The sequence below is a fragment of the Urocitellus parryii genome, chromosome 3, assembly GCF_045843805.1.
Source record: "Urocitellus parryii isolate mUroPar1 chromosome 3, mUroPar1.hap1, whole genome shotgun sequence".
NCBI classification, from domain to species: Eukaryota; Metazoa; Chordata; class Mammalia; order Rodentia; family Sciuridae; genus Urocitellus; species Urocitellus parryii.
In genome coordinates, this window is record NC_135533.1 from 49085101 (window position 1) to 49112680 (window position 27580).

General features: G+C 31.2%; 1 protein-coding gene across 4 annotated transcripts in view; it reads right to left on the reverse strand.

Moving 5' to 3' along the window:
• The window catches only part of Pot1 (protection of telomeres 1), a 95634-nt gene that overhangs the window by 30208 nt on the left and 37846 nt on the right, over nt 1-27580 (reverse strand). For 3 of the 4 annotated variants that reach the window (XM_026388731.2, XM_026388730.2, XM_026388733.2), the window contains 3 exons: nt 13719-13849; nt 9935-10225; nt 3800-3955 (listed from right to left, as the gene is read on the reverse strand). In XM_026388731.2, the coding sequence (XP_026244516.1) occupies nt 3800-3955; nt 9935-10225; nt 13719-13849 (578 nt within the window). Of the gene's footprint in view, nt 1-3799; nt 3956-9934; nt 10226-13718; nt 13850-23439; nt 23528-27580 lie in introns of all 4 variants that reach the window. The other variant, XM_026388734.2, reaches the window with a different exon arrangement.

The window sequence follows — 27580 nt, forward strand, 5'->3', positions numbered from 1 at the left end:
GTAAGGAGGGAGTAAGGTATCTAGTCTTTTCTCCTCTGACTTCTTACACATCATGACTGGGGAATAGGATCATGAACATCAGGAAAACACACACACACATACACAAACTCACACAAAGATGATAAAACTCATTTCCCACATGGTCTCCAAAGTGCAGTAGTGGAAGAAAATAAGTTTCTATTTATCTCATTCTTTTTGAATATTTATTATTTTGTGATTATATATGTGTATAAATATAACTATACATCAAATATACTAGTACAGTACGTTTCTATAATCTATGAAGAACTTCAAAGAAGGTCTAAATATATGGAGAAAGATTCTATGTTCACAAACAAAAAAAAAAAAGCTCTGATATTATAAACATGATTTCCTCCGTATTACTCTTTAAAGTCAATGTAATCTCAAGCAAAATCCTTAGTGTCTTTCATAGAATTTGAAAAGCTAATTAAAAATTTATGGGAAATAGAATAGTCAAGTAAATTTTTAAGATGAAGAAGGGGCTCTGTCCTATTAAAAGTGTACATACAGTAAAAATATATTTTTTTAAAGGATCAAGCAGGATAAAAAAAAAGTCAATGTATAGTTTGATTCTAAAAGTATCTAAAGTAAACATGACAAAACAATTAGAAATAAGTTTATCTGGTGAGCTCATGGGTGTTTATCTTTTCTAGTATTGTATTTCATTATTAAACAAGATTTAAAGGCCAGAATAGAATTCATATACCAACACTATAAAAATGACAAATGGTTATTATCAGAAATTCCTTCTGGAGGCAGCATTGTACCTTTTAAAACCTGACTAAATATATCATGAAATATGCCTAATGCTCTAGTATAAAAAAAAGAATGTTGTTTTGTCTTATCACTAATGCAATAAGGTTCCAAAAACACAAGTGAAAAAATTTAAAAAATATATAAAATATACTTTAAAAATTATTATAATTTTTAAATTATACACTATTTCAATAAAGAAACACTGGAAAAAGCAAAGCAAATATGACTACTAAGAAACCACTATCTCTTAATATAATCACCTCAAGTTCTAACCATTTTCCTCCAAATGACATAATTTCACTTTTCTTTATGGTTAAAGAAAACTCCATTGTGTATATATATCACATTTTCTTTATCTATTCATCTGTTGATGGATAGCTAGGCTGATTCATATGTAGAAGCTAAGAAAAAGCAAAAGAAAGGTGTGTGGGGCATGAGTACATGAAAAGCAAAGGGAGATCAGTAGAAGAGGAGAAAGCAACCAGGCAGTGGGAGGTGCAGAGGGAGGGGGGAGTGTTGAGGAGGAATACTGGCCAAGTTATATTGCTATATTGTGTGCATGAACTAATATATAACAACAAATCCCACCATTATATATTACTATGATGCACCAATAAAAATGTGGAGGAAAAAAAAAAAGAAACCACTATTCCTTTAGAAATAATCAAACTATGGGCTGAGGCTGTAACTCAGTGGTAAAGTGCTTGCCTCGAATGTGTGAGGCACTGGGTTCAATCCTCAGCACCACATAAAAAATAAATAAAGATACTGTGTGTTCATCCACAACTAAATAAATTTTAAAAAATCAAAAATATTTTCCATAAATCATCAAGAATTTATCTTTAGGCTTAATACTTTTAATCCCCTGTATATGTCTCAAAATAGTCAAGCTACAGTTAATTAAGGGGTTGCTAAAGGCCAAAACATAATTATGACATTATATGTTTTATAGTTATTTTCAAAACTGTCAATATAAGACAGAATCTCAATTTGTCTTCATGTGTGTAAAATGTTCTGGGAATGACATAACTTCCTTAAACGGCAAGATTCAGAAAAAAAGGTGAAATGAGTTAAAAGGTAATTTAGGATGTAAAATGTATTGTTTAATAAAATTTGGTTACATCAAGCTTTACTTTGCATTAACTACTCCTTTATTTAAAAAAATACACATCTTTCCTGTCTCTGTACAACAAATTTTGAATTTGCTCCATGCGTTTTGATATTAAAATGCAAACTTAAACCGTTGTCTTGAAACACTGATATTCACTTATATCTGCCATGTGATTAAAGATTTCATACATAAATGTGAATGTTTACAGAAGTTGCCAGAAATTAAGATATCAAGTACAAAAGCATATTATATAATAGTTTAAAGGTAATACTTAAACACAGAGACAATTATTTTCATTTTTAAATTGTCCTGCATACAAAAAATATAACTATAAAGTCTTTTGAGAGAAACAACATGCCACCTATTTTCTTAATTAGAATATGTGCTCATATCACCATCTAGTGGGCAAGAAGTTAAAAAGAAAAAAATCTGGAAAAAATTCACAGCATCCTTTCACTCATCTACTCATTAACCAACAGATATCATTTCATCCTTACAATATGAAAAGTAGTATAATAAGTACTGTTCAGGACTTAGACAAAAAAGCAGAACAAGTAAGGAAATAAAAATTCACAAAAGTGCAGAGGGAAACAAAATGAAATTATAATAATCAGTAGATATGCATGATGAGGAACTGAGGTGATTCTAAAATGTAAATCCTTTTTATTCATAAAAGAACTCCTTTTGTACTAAAAATAACCTAAGAAGTGGATTTATCATAATTTTTCATTTGAAAAGATACGAGTACAAGACAGTAAGTATCTTTCACAGAAAAAAAATACCCAAAGTACATCTTCAACAATAATATGTCGGGTACACACACATAACCACAGACATTTCTAAAGAACCAGAAAGTGCATTTATTATATCCAAAGCCCTAATTTTAACCCAATTTTATTGTTTGAGTTGGATGAGCTCATTTGAAACACAATGTGAGAGTGGAAGTGTTTTCTTCTCCATGGATTTTACATTTTTACAAAAGGAAACTGAGCATTGAAATGCATATCTGCACTTTTACTATTTCCTTTTAACTTCCATAAATAGGCAGAAAGACATCTGCAATAAGAACATTTCCTTTTAATGTTTAAAAGGATTACTTCAGGAAACAGACTTTGTGGATTCAATCACTGGCATAATCAAATAGCTGTAGAATTTTGGAAAGTTCACTTAACCTCTGGAAACCTCACTGTCTCATTTATAAAATGAGATGGTGACAGCACTTACAGCATAGGTTAGTACCGGATTCATATGAAGTACCTAGCAAATGCTATTATTATAAATCATGGTACCATTATTTGTTACATAGGATACTTTCAAATAAAATACAACAAAATGAAGAAAAATATTCCATGAATTTGTGTTTCTAATTTAATAGGAACTGCCATATCTAAACAGTGCATTTTTCACTAAAAACTATAAGCAAATTCCCCAAAACAGTAAACAAATTCTATAAACTTTACAGGACATAAAAACATACACAACTAAATCATTACATTGGAGAGGATTTACCACTTTCTTAAACCAGTAAGTATAAAGTTGCCATCTAGAATCTACCAAATCAATTAACAAGCTTAAAATTTATTAACAATACTTTACAAATCCTTTGTCACTTGACAAAATTTTCCTTACTATTTACACAGTAAATTGTGTATGGATGGATACAAGATATCAGGAAAGATTAATTTAAAAAATAATCTATTATATATTCTAATTTATTTAGGTGACTTTAGGTACATATTTTATAAATTAAACATTTCAAGAAAAACATAAATTTGAAGCTAATTTCTAGACTTCACCTATCACTTATAAATGTAATCTTTTATCACCAACATTTATGTGGACTAAAATCATCAAAATAAAATAAATAACACAAACATAAAGTAGCAAAAATTTTATAACACTCAACATTACCTTCAGGGATTTTGCAACTCGAACATGGTTATCATAGACTAAAATGTCTATTGTCAGATTTTGTAGCCGATGAATATGAGTTAAATCACCTTCAAGAACAAGGTCTTGTATTAAAACTCTCCAAGATGGGAATGGTGTCCTGGTACCATCCCATACCTGCCAAGGGAAGAGTAGAGCAAAGTTTAATGATATTTATGAAAAAAATGTAAAAGTTTTATTTTGTATTAATAGTACTTAAATAATTAAATGTATGCACTTAAATATCTGCAATACTTTAAATATGATACATATTATTTTCTAATTATAAAATTATTAAAGATAAACTATTGGTAATGTGAAAACATAAAGAAATAAAATTCACTTTTATGAGCCTAGACAAAATATTAGTATACTGTTCTATTTCATTTTTCTATTGTTTTTGTATACATAGTGTATATATTTAAAACTTTTAAATAAATTGGTTTTATGTAATGTTATGGTTTGGATGTGGTGTCTCACAAAAGCTCATGTATGAGACAATGCAAGAAGCTTAAGAAGAGAAATGATTGCACTGTGAGAGCTTTAACCTAACCCATGAATCCCCTGATGGAATTAACTCAGTGTAACTGAAGGTGGGAAGGGTGTGGCTGGGGGTGTGCTTTGTGGTATATATTTTGTATCTGAAAGTGGAGTCCCTCTCTCTGCTCTGATCATAATGTGAGCCACTTTCCTCCACCACACACTTCTGTCATGATGTTCTGCCTCACCTTGAGCCACTAAGAATGGAGTTGGTGGTCTATAGTTGAGACCTTTGAAGCTGTGAGCCCTTAAATAAACTTTTCCTTTTTTATAATTGTTCTTATCAGGTCTTTTAGTCACAGCAGCAAAAGAGCTGACTAAAATATATCACTTTTCTCCATAGTTTATGATTTTATCAAGCAATTTAAATAATACCCTACAATATGGTTTACAATGTATTCATATTATTATTTTAAATCATTTTTTTTTATTTTTTTAAATACACAACAGCAGGATGCATTACAATTCTTATTACATATATAGAGCACAATTTTTCATATCTTTGTAATATTATTTTAATAGGGATGGGCACAAATTTACCCTACTAACCTTCATTAGTCAGTTGGGTGGTTTCCATTTTGTTATTTAAAATAATACTATAGCTGTCATCTTGCATATGAACCTTTTTGAGTACCTATACTAATTATCTTTAAAAATTTTGTAGACTAACATTAGAAATATACTGACTTTTGTTAATTGTTTCAATTTTGTTCTTATTTAGAAAATCCTTTTAAAAGATGTGAATGTTTTATTTACACTAGATTTTAAAAATACAACTAAATGAAAATAATGGGTACTGGAAAAAAAAAAAACTATGTTGGACTGCTATGTAAACTACCTTAAGGTGCTGGGACATGGGGCACAAGATGAGAACGCATTCCCCCTTCCTCACAACATGAACAGTCTATGTGCTTGGGTTTTAAGAGATGCTATGCTGTGCCACAAATATGTATGATGATGAAGGACAGCTGGTGTGATGTGGGAATGTTAGAAAAATATGGATGAACAAGAATAGACAGGTTATTTGAAAAGAAAACACTAGTTCTTTTATTTCTCTCTCTACTTTTTTAAAATTTTCTTGTGATCCGGTTATTGAATTCAGGACCTGACATAGAAACCCAAACACACCAGATTTTTATAGAAAAGGTCAGATCAGTGACAGATAGTGTCAGGACACAGTAATGAATAATGCGATAGGAAGATTAAAATAACAATCATGTCAAAATGAGTAATATTTTATGTCACAAACATTTTTCTCTGTCCAGACTTCATTAATTTTTTTGTGTACTGGTTTTTGCCTTTAACATTCTGTACTTTACAGATCAATGTAAGAGTCTTTGGGAATGGGGTTAGAGGGTAAAAAGCTGCAAAACGGCTTTTATGCTTTAGTTTTTTTGGGGGCGGGGGAGGTACCCGGGATTGAACCCAGAGGTACTTAACCACTGAGTCACATCCCCAGCCCTATTTTGTATTTTATTTAGAGATAGGGTCTCACTGAATTGTTTAACACCTTGCTTTTGCTGAGGCTGGATTGCAATCCTCTTGCCTTAGCTTCCTTAGCCTTAGGGTTTATAGGCATTGCGCATTGCGCCTGACTTATGCTTTAGTTTTAATTGAATGAAAATCTCTCTCTCTCTCTCTCTCTCTCTCTCTCTCTCTCTCTCTCTCTCTCTCTCTCTCTCACACACACACACACACACACACACACACACACACAGCTAACCCTTGAAAAACATGAATTCACTTATATATACATATATATTTTTAGGTGAGCTATGATAATTTGAGAAAAAGAACTTGCAAAATAACCACCTAGTCTAGAAACTGAAAAAAAAATGAAGAAAAAGCTATGCTGTGAATGCACTGAATCTATGTAAATATGTCTATTTTATCATTTACTACCATAAAATATACACAAATCTATTTGAAAACATGTGTTGATGGTTTATGTTAGTTGTAAGGCTTCTGGTCAATAAAAGGCCATTAGTAGCTAAGTTTTTGTTGAGTAAAAAGTTATATGTGAACTGTTCACTATAGGAGGGACTTTCGCATTGTTTGGGAGTAAACTGCCTGTTTACGTACACACACACATAATTTTAATTATGTAACTTTTGTAACATCACATCAAAATTCAATTTGGTAGGTATTTGTATATTTATAAAAATTATATGTAATTTTTTTCCAAATAGATAATAACCACCTTTAAACAACTTTTCTTGACTAATTTGAATGCTATTTTAAAAATATGTATATACTATATAAACATGGAAGAAAAAAATATGGTTAACAGTATTTCATATTTCCTCTAGGCTCATAGGAGGGAGATTCGTATTTCTTTACATTCAAATTACTCATAGTTCATATTTAGTAATTGTTTAGTTATAAATAATATACATCATATTTAGAGTAGTGTGGCTACTTAAAGGCATACATTTAATTACTGCTATTAAGAACAAATAAACTGTTGCATGTACAATATAGGTTTATTTCTGAGTTTCTTCATCTCTTCCACTACTTAGTATTAATTTGAGTGGTTTTCTAAAACTTTTAAATATCTGATACAGAAGGCTCTTAGCACTACCAAAACTTTCTTATTTCATTCTTTGATCATTTATAATAAGCTTCAAAACTATAGTCTATTAAAACAGTGATTTTAATTAAAATTATATTTTATTTAAAATTACTTCAGGGAAGAATCAAAAATTTCAATGCTTCAATTTTACTTTTATGTCTCAGTAAAGTCTTCTAGCTATTTTCATACAAGGTTAGGTATATCTTGCAAGAACTTACAGGTTTTACAAATTCATTGCCAATCTGAAAGGTATTTTGTTCAATTATGTTATTTTATTTGTTGACATACAGGAAAGACATATTTTAAAATATTTTAAACTAGTTAACTCATTGAACAATTTTATTAACATAAGTAGATTTTTAGTTACCTGAAATTTTGATATCATAGAAATACTACTGTGTTTTTTTTTCTTTTTCATTAAGAATTGAATCTCTCATTTCATATCTTATTGAATTCATGAGACTTCCTGAGCAATATTACAAATTAGGAAGACAGCAGATAATTTTGCTTTGTATCTTACACTAAAATTTCATCAGTAACTATTTTGTTTGGTATAAGATGGACATGTTGTTTAAAAAGTTAGGGAGGCATATTTCTAATATTACTTTGCTAAATTAAATGTTTTCATAAATATATTAACATTCACTGAGACAAGCATATAATTTTTAATACTCATGGAGATTACTATATTTTCCTGTTATTATATAACTTCTGAACTATAAAAATAAATTATGCTAGATAATAGTATATTATCCTTTTACTATACTGTTGATTCTGTTTGGTGATATTTGATCAAGGATTTTGGTTCACATTTACATAAATAAAATTATTATATAAGATTTCATCTCATTCTTAGTTACATAGCAGTCTTATGATGCTTCCATACAAAGAAGTAAATATCTGAACAGTAATCCCTTGAATATGACAACTTTTCCAGTATTTTACTGTTAACTCTGAAAGGTAGAATTATAGCTGATTTTATTTTTCTGATGTTGGATTTTTCTTATGTATCAGGAAAACATTATTAAATTATTTTTCAAAACCAGGAGAAGGCAGACCTTACCTTAAATGATATCTGGTCAACATAACTATGTAGTATCATTATTTCCTTTCTCAACCTGGGTATGATACTAGTATTGATCCCTTTTTCAGTAATTGCAATGTAGTTGATTTAATTTATTCAGTAACCATACTTTTACCAATGGTGTGCAACAAAGGCATAAATTAATAAGTCTGGAAGTCTAACATTATTCTACCTTATTTCTATTATTGTGTTTATACAGCTTGTGTTCTGTATAATACTTATAAATTAAATTTTATTTAGGTATATTCTGTTTCCTTAAAGTCCACAGTGTTGCTGAAACCTCATCTTTATATTTTTATTTTTTTTTTATTTTTATTTTTTTAGAGACAGGGTCTCATTAATTTGTGTAGGGCCTTGCTGAGTTACTGAGGTTATAGTCTGAGAGCATTCTATTACATATAAATAGTTCATACAATTTAATTCTCTACGGTTACTGAATTTTTCCCTAAGTTTTGGTACTATAAGACAAATATTCTTTTAAATTTCCTCTGTACACATTTAAAATCAGCTCTTTAAAATATTCATGAAAATAAAATTGTTGCATCAAAAGGTACACAAAGACTTTTAGGCTTATATAAAATTGTCCAAGATTTACTAATTTAATTTCTTACATTTACTTTTTAATGCCATATTTTAAAAGTTACTTGAAAGTTTCTTTTACTTACTTGAAAAAGTTATCTATTAGAGTAAGATACAAGAACACACTATTTTTTAAGAGAAAAAAATATAGATCATCAGCCACAAAATTTAATGCAAAATTTAAGAATTTTCTAACAGGACAGCAGTCAAAATATGCTCTCTGCCCAAAGATGGATTCCTTGTCACTGAAAATATATAATAATTACAAACTGCCCTGGTTAAAGATATCACATTGGCCACAGAGCATGACTTCTATCTTTGAATGATTTTATGTTGCTTTAGCTTCAGCTTTGTCATATTTGACGTGATCAACTTTCCTTATAGTATTCTGTGTATATAAAGATTCTATTTTCAATTTCTAACCCTACATATTTTATTTAATAATTTCTGTTTTTCACTGTCCCTTAATATGAGTGTTTCAGTCAGCTTTTTATCACTGTGACCAAAATACCTGACAAGAACTGCTTACAGGAGGAAAAGTTTATTGGGGGCTCATGGTTCAAAATTCTTAGTCCATAGATTGCCAACTCCCAGCCCCAGAATAATGGAGTCAGCCATCTATAGACTTAGACCTCTGAAACCACGAGCCCCACAAACACTTTTCCTCCTTTAAGTTGTTCACGTTACCCAAAAAACATGTATGAAGATAAGGATTGGTGTCAATATACTTTATATACAACCAGAGATATGAAAAAATGTGCTGTATATGTGTAGTAAAAATTGTAATGCATTCTGTTGTTATTTATTTTTTAAAAAATCAATAAAAAAAGCTAACTAAAACAATGGATAGGCTTAATGATAATAACACTAAACCCTAAGATTTGTCCAAATGATACAACATTCCACTCAGTTCTTTGCCCTATAATTGCAGAGAACAGAGAAAAAAAAAAAAAAAAACACGGTGAAAGCAATGTTGTTCAAATGCCCAAGAAAGAAAAATAGCAGATCATTCCTCCAAAAATTACTCATGAGCTAAACAAGGATAGCTATTTAGCTAGAAAACAGCTAAACAGCTAAATAGAAAACAGGTCTATTACTACTAAAATAATAAATAAATATGTCATAAATCACACTGTATTTAAAATACAGATCTGATAATAATATTTTTCTCTGTAAGGAAAGTATTAAAGAAGTAAGTGTAGATAGCATGAATATTTAGGCTTATCAAAAAAGTTAAATTTTAAGTTCTTATTAGAGTGTAAACTTATTCCATATGAATGCTAAAAGTGTTTCATTAATTCAAATATGGTAATAACTTATAATTTCAAGTATTTAAATGTACCTTTAGAAGATATGAAGCTCCATCTACTTCTGCTTTGCCCACAAGCTGACAAGTCAGGTCAAAATACTGCATAGGCTGAACATCACACAACTGTACTAACATGGAAGAAGGCGAAATATGTGTAGATGCCCACACCCGTAGTGCTTCTACCATTTTGTGGTCCTCAGCAGTGAAGTTAAAACATTTACTTGAAGTACGAGGTGCGACAGGAGCTCCCAAGGTTCCCTCAAATGTCAAAGATGCAAACCCAGAGCTGGTGATACCCTGAGGCTCATTTTTATATATCTGAATCTAAGAAAATAGAGCAAAGTAGAAAACAGATACTAAGAAAATAGTTTATCAACCACAACTCAGGAGCTAAAGAAACGTGAAAGATTATAAATTTTTCCAGCATAATTAACACACGCATGTAATTCTTTAATGTTTTTCACTGAACTAACATGAAATGTAAATTCAACTGGTATTATATCAATATACATAAGTTATCATATAAAATTCTACAACACTGTACAAAACATATTTACATTTTCAAAGAGGTAGTCATTGACTACCAAGTTTTCATACATTATTTTTACTAAGATATAATTTACACAAGGAAAAAAGGGATAGTAAGTGACAGTTATTAATGACAGATTAAAAGCTGGAATACTTAAAAAGATGAGTGTGTGCTGTGAATGAATGCATTTTAGGCTAGTTTACTCACTGTGATTGAGAGAGCTGACAAGCCATGAGCATTTTTTTTGCTTTCTGAATTTGGGGGCTCATTTACTAGATATATAATTGTTATATTTTCTTCACGAAGTGACATTTTTGTTCTTATAAAATGCTCCCTTTCTCTTTAAAAAAATCTTTTTAATAATATATGCTTGATGGTGTAGTTATTTCATTTTCTGTGTGACTACTGCTTGCTTGGATATTTTTTCCTATAGTTTTAGTTTCAATTAAATTGTGTCTTTATATTTTAAGTATGTTTTGTAGGTCATATACCTACAGTTTTAAAATTTTCATTCAGTTGATCCTTTCCTTGTAACTGTACTGTTCATTCTGTTTACATCAATGTAATTATCATTATGGTTGTACTTTGTTATCTTGTTATTTATTTTTCTTTTGTTCTTTGGTGTTTGCTTTTTAAAAACTGCTTCATTGGTACCATTGTTCCATATATTGGATATTTCAATTCTCTTTCAGCTGATTTCATACTTCATTTTGGTTTCTACACTGGTTTCCGCGTAATTTGTTTAGGTGTCTTTTATTTTCATCTACCTTGCATTAAGTGCATTTAAGTCAATGTTATTCATCAAATTTGGAAAAGTTTTGTCCTTATTTCTAAAAAATATTTTCCCTATCCACATTCTTTTCTGTTGCTTCTCAAATTATATAATGCAACACTTGATATTCTTCAAAAAATCCCTTAGGGTATATTCATTTTTACTTAATCCTTTTTCCTTCAGATTAGGTAATTTCTTTAGCTCTATGTGAAAATTAACTTGATATATCTAATCTGCTCATTAGCCTGTCCATTAGATTTTTCATTTTATTTGCTGTTCTTTTCAACTACTGAAATTTCTATTAGGTCTTTAAAAAAGTTCCCATTTCTCTGCTGTAATTTGATTTTTCATTCATTTACATTTTCATTTTTTAAAAAAATTTTTTAATATTTTGTATTTTATATATTCTATAAATATCTGTTTTTAAGTTTTAATTTAAAAAATCCAACATCTGGGCCAAGGAATCTGTTTAGAATGTCTTTTTCCTCCCTCGCCTCTAGGTAATATTTTCCTATATTCTTATTTAGTATTCTTTTTTCCTTTGGTAGACACTGTAAGAATCTGAATTGTGTTACCTCTTCATGGTTACTTATTTGATGGCTAAACACCTTAAATCCAAGAAGACCTGGTTTTATGCCTTGTTATACACAATCTATGGAAACCCCATGGTGTTTTCCAAAGTCCTTCTATCTTGGTGGGACTCACTTGCAACATGTCTTCTTTGTAGATTTTCTTACAGGTTTTGACAAAATATGTTGTAGTAGGCCTTATTCTAGGATGTTTCCCTTTATGAAGAAGGGCTTTCGGTTTTCTCAGCTGAATGTCAAAGGTGTAAAAGAGGTATTATCAAGGTTATTTACCCCTAAGTAGGCTGAACTGCAGCATCCCCAATGCTAGACCTCTAATATCTATTTCATGTTCAACCATAATTCTGTCAGAGAGCAACTCTTGTAATCCTTAAGTATTCTTGTCCTTCCCATGTACAGCACAGCTTTCAGTCAAGAATTCATGGACACCAACCCCATCTCTAACACTAATAGACTTCTTGACATCCCCCTATAAATAGTTCTTTCCTCTCTGGTACCTCATCTTAAAGATCCAAGTTCTTTTAGATGTCTTGAATTTTGGCCTAGTTTCCTTATCTTAGTAGAACAACAGGTTACATTCCAGCTTGCCATGCAATTGTTGAGAAACTGTACCCAGATAGAGATGTGGTGATCATGTGGCTCATCTCCTAAGTCTCTTTTTTCTATCTGATCAGATAGCTATTGTCCAATGTGTGAAAACAGTTGCTTCACCTTTGTACAGTGGGAAAAAAATGCTCACAATCCATATAATTTGACTAAAAAGATCTACAACCTTTATATATAAGGGACTTCCACAATAAGATAAGAAAGGGAAATAAAAATCCCATAGAAAACAAAATACATAAAAATGGCTATTTCATATTTTGGAAGATACATGAATTCAAAAATGTTCTCGACTTCATAAATATTCACAAAAATTCAAGTTACAACCATGAGATAGTAATATAAACTCAACAATACATTTTAAATGGAAAATATCAAGTGTTTGTGAAATGTGGAACAACCAGAACTTTCTTATGCTGTTAGTGACAATGTAAAGTGGTAGCAATCACTTTGAAAAACTTAGGGTGAACACAAAAGTACATCTTAAGGCCCTAGCAACCACACTTGCTAGTATAAACCTAACTAAAATGTATGTGTGTATATAGGTATGTGCTTGAACATATGTTTATATTAACTAAAAGCTATACTAAAGAGTCCATAACAATATTTATAATTTCCACAATCTGGAAATCACCTAAACATTTAGAAACAACAGAATGAATATAAAAATTGTGATGCGTTCACATAGGAAAGTACCATTTATCAATGAAAACGAACAAAACCATGAAAGCAATATGGATGAAACACATAATCATGAGTAGACATTTAAAACATAAAACCAAAACCATAGTGTCTAGCCACATTATAAAGGGAATACAAACATACACAAATAAAACTAGTATGATATTAGAAATCATAGCACTGACTCAGGCCTGGTGGCATATGCCTATAATCCCATCTACTCAGGAGGTTGAGCAGAAGGACTGCCTGAGCCCAGGAATTTGAGGCTAGCCTGGACAACATAGCAAGAGCCCTGTTTCAAAAATTAAGTAAATAAATAAGTTAATTTATTATGATTGTTACTCCTGTCCTTTACCAAAATTTTCATATTATGAATCTATATTTGAAAATAAGAACACAGAATGGTCTTAGTGTGAATCTGAGCATCTAATATATTTCTGAGGAAGAAGAATTGGAAATTCATTTAAATGAAGTGATATCACACTATATATTATTTGGAGTCTGATACTATTTAGATTTCTTATCTTCTGAAACACCTGATGTCATGCTCTAAACAAAGCAACTAAACAAGTAGTGCTAACTAGCTTCAGTGAACGGCAGAGTTCTCATCAAAAGAATGTAAGTTATAAAAAGTATGAATTATACCTTAAGCCTGTGAAAGCGAACAATGTCTCCAATTTTATAAATTATTGGAAGGGCTTCATAGTTTCCACTAAAAAACAGGCAAGTTAACTTTACGTTTGTCTGATCCACAATTGTTACCACCGAGCAATAATCTGGAAAACACAAAAATATTGGCATAACTTTTAGTATTTCAAAGCATTTGATGAAATAAGATTATGCTTACTTCAAAATGCCATACTTTATTATTTAAATTTTTAAAGAAAAGGATGAAATATGAAGACATTTTCTTGGTTTTCAATATGCCTTGTCAAACTAATCTGTAAAAGTGTTCCACAAAAATTACTTTAGAAACTGTAGTAAAACAAAATTAAAGACTCAATTAATTTTTCTGGAAAGGCAGTATCTTCTTTTATTACTCCGAAGTTTAAAAATCATAAAGTTGATGAACATAGTCAAATAAACAAAGTATAATTCATAAAGTAAGCACATTTAAGTTTAGAATAAAAAGAGTATATTTGCACCAAATATGATGAAGTCATATTGTAACTACATAAAAATGCTATATATTGACTGCAGTGTCAGGGATCAAACTCGGGGCTTCATGCATACTAGGAACACACTCTATCACTGAGCTGTGCTTGGCCCCCAATTTTTTTAAAAACTAGAATTTTACAGTAAATATAAAAAAAAAATAAATGATTCCTAGAAAACAGTTTTTTGATAACAAAGAAGTAAAGATATACCTGAGAGATTGGAGGACTATGGGTACTGAAGAGCAATAACAATGAATAAAAGCAAAGAACAAGGAATGAAAGTTAAGTATATTATTTAAAATCAAAGAGCGTTGATAAGGAAAAAGTGAATAATAAAAATCTAGAAGGAATAACATTTTCCAGAGTAAAAGGATTTCAATAATCTAAAAGCATTTCCCTCTGATAATAATTGCTTGATAAATTACACTACATAGTCATACTTTAAAAATTGCTTCTCAACTCATAAGTAAATCCCAGGTATAAACAAATATGGCAGGAGCTCAAGTTGGGTGGAAAGTAAATACAGAAGTTAACAACACATTGGTTAGTGCTCTTATCATAAATCTAACAACTTTGGAAATTACAGATCAAGTCTGAAAACGAAGTGTATCTTAGACTACTAAAAGTTGAAACAGATATCAGAACAAATCAGTCATCATAAAAGACAGATATGGGAGAAAAAAATGACCTGCCAATATAAAAAATCAATAAGAAAATTTGTCCAAATATGCCATGGTTTGGAAATGAGAAAAAAATAATAGGCTAACTAGTAGATAAACTTCCTGCTGAAGAGCAAGAATTAAAAAAAAATATATAATAAACCTAAAGGAAATAGGATACGGTAGTAATTTCAAAAAGAAAAAAATTAATTTTCCAGCAATATTAGATTTTAGCAATAAACAAAAATATTATTTATTACTCTTCTATATTTGCAACTCATCTAAGTTAATTCCTATTATGTAAATTAAAAAGTTTTATCAGAAAACAAATACTTTACCTACAATTCATCCAGTTCTTCCACACAACTATCACTAATATTGCCTCATGTCTAACAGATATGATTTAATACAGGATTTTTGGTAAGAGCTTCCAATGTTTCTCTAAGCACTACACAGGTTGTTAACTTTGCAACTGGATTCACACACATATGACCATGCTACTTACCACCTGTCCTTCTTGTGAATATTACCTCTGTAATTTTGGTCCCATTTTCCACAACAGTGATATAATTTACTAATTTCATAGTGAAATGCACAGCTGGTTTGCCAGAAAATAACAACTTACTTTGAATAAAACACAATTAGTTTGAAAGTTTTAAGTTCCTTAATATTTTATGACAGATAAAACATAAGGGCAGAGATCACTATTCTAACAAAATCTGGCACAACTCATGGTACATGTCATTAAACTTAGTCCTTTTACATTTTTGTTTCTTGGCAGCCTTTATAAAGCACATAGCTGATTCACTTGTAACAGAATACAAAAACTCGCGTTTCATATTTGTACCTAGTCACTTCTTGCATTTATGTCATTTTAACCTGCAGCAATTCTACATTACTCCTCTTACTTTAAATGCTTTGAAATGATCCATTTTTATATACTGGGGATATAATGTAAAAGCAAAACTGCAAATTCATGACATAAATAGTTGAATTGAATGTTAGCAAAGATGAACAAAATCCAGTCCTTGTAGTACAAAGATGATATTGAAGAATGTAATAGCTGTAGGGGACGGGGTGGGGGGGGGATATGGGGATTTTGATTTTTAAAAATCAGGCTTAATCTAAATTTTAAGACTAAAAAAGTTTTACCCCCGTCCCCCTGCTCCCAGGAAATGTCAACCTTCAAAAGATGAGTTGCTGGGAAATGCCAACCTTCAAAAGATGAGTTGATGGATTGAAAGACTCTAGGTAATATTTTGGTAAACACTGATGTAGGCCCATTATCTAAGTAGTCTTTACAGGGTCATCACTAGTTTTGTAGTGCTTTGTAAAAACTGAATAGACTCCCCTTTTTCAAAAGTACTGATGATCCTCATCAATTTTACAAAGAAACTTTATTGACTCCAGGAGAGCAGTTTTGGCTACTCACCCATATGCACTCCTATCTGATCTCACATGCACACCCAGAAAGGGTGATAAAATGGACATATTCTTTCCTCACCACCACTTCCCTAGAAGTGACTGTGCCAGGTTAAAGGTCTGTGTGGGATTGGACAGCTAGGAGAAAGAGAAACACCTCAAAGGATACCCAAAGTACACACACAACAGTTGTGTGTGCAAAGAGTATTATGTCTGCATGCTCAGAAATCTGAGTATATAAATAAGATGGCTGAGGATCTAGGTTTATGCAAGAGAGGACACTCCTCAGTTCAATCAAGTCTTGGCTGTAAACCCTGAAATGTCTTTTACCTAAACAACTCTATTACCTGGATGGAGCACACACCTCTACCAATAGCACGCTAAGTCCATGTTCCTAACTTTCACTAGACCCATGTGTTCTCCTTTGGAAGCACTACTACCTGTGACTTTTGGCAAATGTAAACCAAAGAGACTCATCATGTGCTCAAGGAAGAAAGGGAAGTAGGCAAGCAAGGAGGAAAGGAAGAAAGGAAAAAGATATTTCTATAGAGTAAGAGCTTCCTTTAAAGCAAAATACACATACACACACACACACACACACACACACACACGTAAATAAGAATTCGTAGACATGACTTTCTTAATTCAATACAAGAGATGGGGGAGAGTGGATGATATGCAACAGTTGAATCACCTGAAATACTATTTTAACAGAATGACTTCCCTTGCAGTTTGAATAAATCTGCCCCAAATGTAAATGTCCTTCAGGATTCTCCTCCATTATCCTACATCATTAAAATCATTTTTGTTGGTTAATATTTTGTATTGCAGTAGTAGTAATCCCTTAGCTTTTGCTTTACAGTTTTCCAGACCCCATTTAAAAAAAAATTAGTACATAAGCAAAGTGAATAGCAGATTCACTCATTATTTTATGTCACACGTAACCATAGTTTATAGAGTACTAAGTGAGTGAGACATGGTCCTGCCTCCCATGAAGTTTACCTTATTGATTTCCTTGTACTGATTTTATATTTTTATAAACTAATGTTAAAATCTTAGTTTTTATAATATTTTATGCCCCTATTTGCTACTGTAGAGTTTACATTCTCTATATAGGTAATGACTCATCATGGTAAAGGCAGAATTAATGATGCACATGACATTTTCCAGAATAAATGGAAATACACATTTAAACTTGATGAACAGTCAGTATTAAGATGGTCCCCGAGTCTTGCTGAGCATTTACTTTATTTATTTATTTTAGAGAGAGAGAGAGAATTTTTTAATATTTATTTTTTAGTTTTCGGTGGGCACATCTTTATTTTATTTTTTTTTTTATGTAGTGCTGAGGATCAAACCCAGCGCCCCGCACAAGCCAGGCGAGCGTGCTACTGCTTGAGCCACATCCCCAGCCCTGAGTATTACTTTAAATATTCACATTTTAGAAAAGTGGCAAAAACAAAAGTTTTTATAAATATTAGATACAACCCTGCAGTTCAAAATGTCAGGCAATAGAAAAGACCTCAAATTAAATTTCTAGATATGATTCAAGTTCAACCAAAGGGTCAGAAATTAAGTCTATCATAGAGGGAATTCAGAATGAAAAGCATCAGTTACATGGTTTTACAGATAAGAAGAGGACAGATAGGAGTTAGAGTTTCTAATTTAAATAATTTAGCTATGTGCAAATGCCCAATATCATACAAAAGTAATTTATGTATTAGAATAGAAAATATATTTTCAGAACAGGAGACTTCTGAAGAATATCAAAGGGGAAATAGACAGCTTTTAATCAGAAGACATAGAAAGACAGGCTTCCAGACTTAGCATCAAATCTTCTCAATTCACTGCATTTATCACACATAGTAGCTGATCAATCAAACACATGGCACATGTAAAAATTCATCCCCCCTAAAGCCAGTGGCAAACACAGTCTCTGTATACCTCAATTTTCTTATATGAAAAAAATGGGTAAGTCATAGTATTCACCTCAATGGACTGTTAGAATTAAACAAGTGATTACTTGTGCAGTGCTTAGAATAAATGAGTGCCTGGCATGATAAATGAGCGCTGAGCAGTAGTAGCAGGAAAAGTAGTGACGGTATTTCTTCTAGTGTACATAATAACAGTGTTCTCTAATAAACCTACATATGATCTTAGAATCTATCTAAAGAAAATATATAGTATCTAAAAATACTTTGTCAAAATACGGTGCCAATCTTTAGATTAAGTTTGGCAAATGAAATGGAAAGTATAGATTCAAAGGATTACAAAAAGATTTAGACTTGAATTTCTACTGGATTAGTTACTATTAAATATGGTTTCTTTCCAGAGAAGACTCTCACAGTTAACAAGAACATGCCATTCTGAAAAGAAAATTCACTTGGGACACAAGAGTTTCTGATGGAAAGTGAAAAATAACCATTAACCTGTCTTACCTTAATCTTAAACTTAATTAAAATGCCAAAGAGACAAAGACAATTCTCATAGAGCAAAGGGGTAATCAAGAGCCAAGAAGCTCTAATATCTAGATTAAGATTTAGGATAAATATACTAACAAGGCAAAAAAGCTAACATAGATTTTTTAATTGCTCCAAGGAAATATTGTATTCAAAAAATAAACCAACTTCACAACTTTCAATAAAGAATTCACAGAACAATACAAGTGTTTATTTTCACTATGACTTATTTCTACTCTGTCCTAAATGAAGATACAAACTAAAGGTAATTTAGGTCTTTCTTCATAGTTAACATCTCCAGGGAAGATGGGCAAAGAACTTTAACAAATCAACGTTTTTACCTAAATATAGCCTTCATAATATATATGTTTAAACTGTTGAGAAAATATTGACTTTAATGCTTTAGTAATACTTTATAATTTGATTTCTGACAAAGTATTTAACTGGTTTAACACTTTGGTAATACTTCCCATAACTTGATATAAATCTGAAAAGATAAAAAATGACAAAACAAGCACTCTACTCTGCAATATTGAGCAATTCACCTATTTTCCTCAGCATGATTAAGTATAAATTGCCTTGGAGTTTTATTATAAGGGAAAGTTAGTACTTCATCTAAGCAAGGTCTTTAATCAAAGAAGCATGCATGCATAAATAATATAATCTGCAAAAAACTCCTCTATGAAAGCTGTTTCATCTCCTTTTTATCTACTTCTGTACTTCTGTTTTTAAACCAATCAATATTTTAGCAACACTCTCCCATTTGAATAAAAGTATCTTATGGAAATATTTAAGTACAAACTATGAAGATAAATCACTGTATCAAGACCACATAATATATAATCCTATTTCTTTTATAAGGAAACTTATTATACAATAAGAACATTTCTTTATTATGCTGGGGTGAGGTTACATAATTTCACTTCATATTTTATTGTACTTTAAAAGAGCACTGAAGATAGAACAGAAAGCAAATGGTATGATACATATTATATATTACAAAATACATACTATAGATGATTAATATTATATGTACTATATATTTTAATACATACAGATATAGACTAGATAGGTGGAAGATTTTTTTTTGAAATTGACATTTTAACTATAACTTAGGAGAGAGCAAATAGAAACATGTGCTCTACCATCCAAATTCATTTTACATGGAGGGGAAGAATAGCAGTTTACAATAGATTAGACAAAGGAGAATGAAGGGAATGGAGAGGGTAAAGAATAGAAAATACAGTGTAATGATTCTGACATAACTTTCCTACGTACATATATGAATACACCACAGTGAATCTCTACATCATGTACAACCACAAGACTGAGATACTAATTAGAATAAGATGTACTCCATGTTTGTAATAAATAAGTCAGATTATACTCTATTGTCATGTATAACTAAGAAGAACAAAAATTTTAAAAAGTAAAAGGTAAATAAATAAATCCATTTTAAATTGGATGAAAATCATAGCCATGAACAAGGTCAGCAAACTATGATCTATGAGGCAGCTGCCTGTTGTTATATAAAACTTTATTACAATACATTCACTTATATCGTGCCTACAACTGATTTCATGTTGTATGGCATTTGGGAGGCAATGTCTGTCATTAAACTAATTTGGGGGTCACAAAGCACCAGACAGAAAACATTTTTTGCTTTGCAGGACATATTTTCTGCAAGAAAACCGAAAAATTCCAAGTTGAACCGTTGTAAATCTGAAGAGCTGAACTGATACATACATGCTTCAACAATATATTGATCTTGAAAAAAATCAGACCATGTGAAAGAAGGCAGGTACCAAAGCCACATATTGAATAATAAGTTTATAGGGAATGTCAAGAAGAGGCAAATTCTAGACTGCTCAGTAGATTAGACAAAGGGGAATGAAGGGAATGGAAGGGGTAAAAGAATGGTAAGAAATAAATTTCTCTTGTGTATAAGCTGCCCAGTCTATAATATTTTGCTACAGCAGCCCAAACAGAATAAGACATATATAGCATAATCATGCAACTTCGGAATAAAAATGCTTCTGTTAAAGAAAATGGGTGGTCCTCTCTTGACAATGGTTGAGATTACAATTTTTTAAATTTATCATGATACAAAGAGATACATATTGAGTAGAAACCATCCAGCAATTTTTGTCTTTTGCTAAGTGAGTACTATCTTCCCTGATACTCTTTCATGGTGCTGAACAGTGATACTGAGCTGCAACTCACAGCCAATCAAAACATACCTAAGAAAAATATCTAAAAAATATATATACAGACATTTTTTGTTGTTTTTCCCAGAACAATGCAGTATAACACCTTTGAACTGCGCATTTATGTTATATTAATATTATAAGTAATCTGGAGATGATTTAAAGGAAGGATATATGTAGGTTATATGTAGTACTTCATTATTTTACATAAGGGACTTAGCCATCTGCCAATTTTGGTATCCTTGTGGGTCTTGGAACCAATGCCTCATGGATACACTGTGTTTGTGTGTGAATTTGTCCTTTAGTATATCTTATATGTAATTTACTTAAGAAGCTAATACTACCCTAATTTTAGAGAAGAAAAAAAAATCAGAACTTAGGGTATGAGTTTTATATAAACTTTACTCTGGTCTCAAATATATTAGATTCCATGTACCAGCCTATGTATGGTAAATACTCTCAATATATTCCTAAAAGCCACAAAAATCCACTAAAATAATAAACGAAGAAAAGAGACAAACCCTGAAATTCACAAGTGGATAATATAATCATAAAGAAAATCAAGACTGAAACAAAGATTCCTAAAAACTCCAACACCCCCCAAAAGTTCCTATAGAGACTGCAGCAAAGACTTTGGCCAATGACAAAAACTTGTCAACATCTGAAAAGTCTTCTTTTTAACTGACAAATTATCACAGGTTAAACGCTGGGATCAGAAAATTAATTACAGACTCCACAAATCAGTACAGATATGTAAGTTATCTATATATCATGTTATTTAGTAAATGATTTTGAAACAACAGATCAATTACCAACAAAACATTAGATCATCATATCTTAGAGGGGGATGGACTTTCCAAAGAAGCATGCAGAAAAAAAAATACTTCATCATATTTTAAATATCTGTATCTCAAAAATTACCAGCAATGAATGGCAATAATTGTGAAAAGCATATTTAACATATACAACAGGAAAGACATTAATATCATTAGTACATTAGTAGCTCCAGAAATAACAGCAAACAACAAATCAAAATATAAAAAAGAAAAGATATTTTAGATTTCTTGACTAATGATATAGAAAGTGTGTGTGGGGGCAAGGGGGAGTACTCTACTAAAGTAGAAGGAGCTCTCAAAAATGCAGATGAATGTAAAAGGAATTCTTAATGGTAAGGTCTCAAAATCCTAACATCAGGTATGACAGCCCCATCATATGAAGCATTTGCAACATTGCAAATATAATCTGAATGAATCAGTTTTATCACATTTTAAATTAAATCTAGAAAACCATAAATTAAATATAAAAATAGTTTTACTTTGACCCCAGGTTCTTAATAATGATCCCTAAAAGACTGCTACAACAGCATAAAATTAGGTTTCAATACAATGTTTTTTTTTTTATTAGTTACACAAGACACTACAATGATCTTGACATATCATACATTTGAATCAAATGGGGTATAATTTCTCATTTTTCTGAATGTATAGGTTGTAGAATCTCACACACACACACACACACACACACACATATATATACATACTGGTCACGTATATACTAGTGTCTATTTTATTCTTCTGCCCTTCCTATTTCCCCTTTCCCTCCCCTCCCCTCCCTTCACTTCTCTCTACTCAATCTAATGTGACACACTTTTTCCCCCTCACATCATCATACATGTATTCTGCATAACAATGAGTCTCCTTCCATCTTCAGTCCAATTCTCCTTCTCCCTCCCTTTACCTCCCAACTCTCTTCCCTATTATTGTTTCAAATTATATTTAAGTCGACTTCCTCAGCAGTTGACTTTTGAAATTGAAAAATTCACTTTTTCATTACAGAACTCTGGCAACTATGACTACTGTCTCCAAAATTTGGAATATTGTCCTCCTTTTCCTCATCTATCAAAATTCAATTCACCTATGAAAGTTCAACTAAAATACTAGATCTCTTAGAAGCCTTTCCCCTGTTAGCATTTATCTATGTTCACTGCCAGAGATTTTTGCTTTTTCCTTCAGTTATGTATCATACAACTAATTATGTCTCATATTAGCAAATCTATTACATTATGTCTTCCTTGACAACTCAGTCTCTTACTATTTTATCACTGTGAACACCTAGGCATAACCCAAACCTACAAGTGAGAAAAAAAGAAAAATTTTAAGACAGATTGAGAAAAATGTACTAACTTTTATGATTCATTAAAACAATTCAAATTATAAACTAATGAAATATAGGGGTAATTCTCAATTATAGCTAGTGATATATAAAAGAATATACACTTTTCTTCATCTATGTAAATTTGAGTTGCATGAAGGTAATTTCCCTGTATTTAGTTGTATGTATATCCAGATGTTATTGAGATTGTGGTTCTGCATTTCTGAAACAACATTGCTTTATGTAGTATTCTTAAAAGGCAAAGATATGCACTGCTCCTATATATTTCTTTTAGTATTTTTTTGTGGTACCATTAATGAAGCTGATCCTCTCCTGAACATACATGAGTGATATTTGTCTGACTCTCCTGCAGCACTTACTCCTGTTGAAGGATGAGTTCTGTCAACAAAAATAAAAATGTAACTGTAACTAAAACTGCAAGATGGATAGTTAATACCTTTACTGTCTTACAAGTAGTGAAGACATCTTGCTATGTCTAAAAGATGGATTTTAAAGTTTCGATGACTGCTGAGACAAAATTGATGACATTTATTTTAATTTAGTATTTCAGAAGAAACATATTCCATCTGTAATAACAGATAGTTCTTCACTAGCCATGAATTTTTTACAAAGGGACTGGATCCCTTAGTAAACATATCTTAGTAAACACACCTCAACTATCTGATTAAGATACATACACATATACAATAAATATTATAGTTACATGTGACATTCACTTTTGTGTGTGATTCAATAAAATTATCAGAAGAAATTATGAGTATATTCTCGAATAAATGAAAATTAAAAGTTATCAGTGTTTTTTAAACCAGCTACCATTTTATTCTACATTATCATTTTTAGGTTATTTTCTAAAATGATGTATTTGCTGAACAATTTATTACCAAAGTTTTAAGAGAAGAATTAACAACATATCAACACAATGAAGTTTTAAAATGATATCTTCTTCCACCATAGATGTACATTATTAACAGTAATGGAGCTTTTTTCTAGGCATACCAGGTCAATCAAAATCAACTGGTAAAACTGAGAATTTGGAAGAGGAACACGGTGATCACATTATATCCAGAAATGCCCAGAAGGGCACATGTACAATTCAGGAAAAACCTTGGTGGTAAAAGGAGACTAATGAGGTTAAAGTATATGTATATACATTGGATGGGGTGGGATCATGGAGACTTTGAGAAAAAATGAAGTTGGAATGAAAATATCTGAAACATAAATTTGAACAAAAAATGCTCTGCTTTTACTTCAATATTTCCCTTCCTCTAAAACAATAAGTATCATAAAGATTTTTCCATAAAACAGTCCTCTGATTTTTTCAGGCTTGACTTGAAGTCTATTTCAACATTATGTCCAGATTTATTAGTCTTCAAAATGTCTTTTGTACAGTGTAAAAAATGTACATTAATGATATAATGCTGAGCAGGGCTGGGGTTGTGGCTCTGTGGCAGAGTACTCACTTAGCATGTGTGAGGCAATGGGTTTGAGCCTCAGCATCACATTAAAAAAAAAGGGAAAAAACCCACAAAAGATATTGTATCCATCTACAGCTTTAAAAAATTATAAAAATATATATGCTGAGCACATGAAAATGAGATTTTCCCCCCATACTACCCACTCAAGACCACACCTTCAGAGCAACCTCGAAAACATAATTTGCATATATTTATCATTATAAATAAAAAGGCTTTGTAATATAAACTCAATGGGAATATCTTTTTATGTTCTCAGAATGACCTCAGGTCCTGGAATACAATATATAGATAGTATTTTATCAACAACATCCACTTTCCTATTTTTAATATCCCAGAAATATATGTTCCTCTTAAAAAAAATAGCCTAGATTAACTGGTAATATTCTGTTCTTAATAAAACACAAAACAGTGTCATTAACTAATAATGGTGTTTTGGAATAGGTTAAATACAATAATATTAAATTTAGTTGAATTGAATTAAACAGGTGAACTGTGTTTTCTCCTACTCACTTTTTATTATCTCACAATAAACAGAAATTCATGGTTTTGACGTACTATCTTACATGTTATTTTGTTGATGCTGTCATTGATGCTTAAGGCCTTACATTATCATATGGCAATTCATTGGTTGGCTTTTTAACTTGAGAATTACCCAAGTATGTGGATAAAAAACTCAGCCTTCTAATTTCTTCATTACTTCTTTTCTTCAAGAGAAGTTGTAAGGGTAAAAAATACATGAGATGTAACCTTTTAACAATGTGATGTTGTACTGTAAGCACAATATTGTACAATAGATCTCTAAAACTTTTTGTCTTGCTAACTGAAGCTTTATATCCACTGAACCGCAACTCCCAACTTTCTCTCTCCTCTGCTCCTGGCAACTACCATTTTAATTCCTATTTATGAGTGTGACTACCTGAGATACCTCATACAAAGAAATAAAATCATGTGGAATTTGTTGTTCTGTGGTTGACTTGTTTCAGTTAGCATATTACCTTCAAGGTTTACCTATATTGTTGCATGATAGTCTTTCTTTTTTTGCAAGCTGAACAGTATTCCACTGTATGTACATGCCAATCTTCGTTATTCATCCCTTGATGGATATTTAAATTGCTTCCACAACTTATTTAGGGTGAATCATTATGCAATGAACAGCCATGGGAGTTCACATATCTTAGGAATTCTGATTTCAATTATTTTGGATAAATATATAGAAAAGGGATGGTGGATCATAAGGTCAGTTCGATTTTTAAGAAAATGTATTTTCTAGAATGGTTACACCATTTCAGTCTCACATAGCATATAATTTCAATTTTTCCATACCCTCACCAACATTTGCTACTTTTTTTGATTTTTGGAAATGGACCAGTTTTTAAAATTTTTTTGTTTTCTTTTTCGTTATAAAGGACAGAAGAATGCATTTTGACATACCATAAATACATGGAGCATAACTTCCCATTTTTGTGGTTGTACATAAGGTGGAGTTAGACTGGTTTTTGTATTCATGGAAGAATATAGGAAAGTTATGTCCAATTCATTCTATAGTCTTTCCCATTTCCCACCCTGCTCCCTTCCCTTCATTCTCCTTTATCTAATCCAGTTAAATTCTATTATTCCCTCCTCCACCACTTATTGTGAGTTAGCATCTGAATATCAGAGAAAACATTCAGCCTTTGGTTTTCAGGATTGGCTTATTTTGCTTAGCATAATATTCTCCAGTTCCATCCATTTACTGGCAAATGCCATAATTTCATACTTTTTAATGGCTAAATAATACTCCAATGTGTATGTGTACCATATTTTCTTTTTCCATTCATCTGTTGAAGGGCATCTAGGTTGGTTCAACAGCTTGGATTCCTACAGATCATCATCAATTCACTCTATTGTTTCCTTCAGTGAGTGGAGACTTCCTAATTTGATATATTTCTACTTGTCTATTTTTGGTTTTGTCAACTGTGCTTTTGGTGTTATATGTAAGAAACCATTTTTTTCCTGTGTTTTAGTATAGAAGTTTCACAGTTTCAGGTTGTATGTTAAAATCTTTAACCCACTTTGAGTTGATTTTTGTATAAGAGAATAATCTGATTCCATTCTTTTCCCTATGGTTACCAGGTTTTCCCAGTAACACTTGTTAAAGAGACTATCCTTTCTCTGTTGTATATTCTTGGCAATCTTATTGATGATCAGTTGACCATATGCATAGGTTTATTTCTGGGCTATTTTGTTTCACTGATGTACATCTGTCTTATGCTAGTATCATAAGGTTTTAATTTCTGTAGTTTTATAATACATTTTGGAGCCAGGAAATGAGAAGCCTCCAGATTTTTCTATCTCAAGACTGTTTCTGGCAATCTGGGATTCTCTGGGGTTCCATATGAATTCTGGGATTTTTATAGAGACTATAATAAATCTGTACATCACTATGAGTAGTACAGACCTTTTAACAATATATTAAAGTCTTCCAACCATGAACACATAATATCATTCCATTTGTTTGTATCTTCTTTAATTTCTTCCAGCAATATTTTATAGTTTTCAGTGAGCAAATCTTTTACTTCCTTGGTTACATATTCCTAACCATTTTCTAGTTTTTGATGCTATTGTAAATGGGATTGTTTCATTTCTATTTGAAATTATTTATTGTTAGTATCTAGAAATGCAACTGATTTTCATTTGCTAATTTTTAATCTTGCAAACTTTTCTGAACTCATTTATTACTTCTTACATATATTTGTGTGTGAGTGTGTCAGGGATGCTTTCTATTTACATAATCATGCCCTCTGCAAACTAAGACAATTTTATTTCTTCCTTTCTGATTAGGATGCCTTATTTCTTTTTCTGGCCTAACTGCTCTAGGTAGGACTTCTATGTTGAACAGAAGTGAAGAATGTGGGTACTTTGCCTTTTTCCTGATACTAGAGAAAAAGCTATCAGTTTAAATGTCAAGTGTTATATA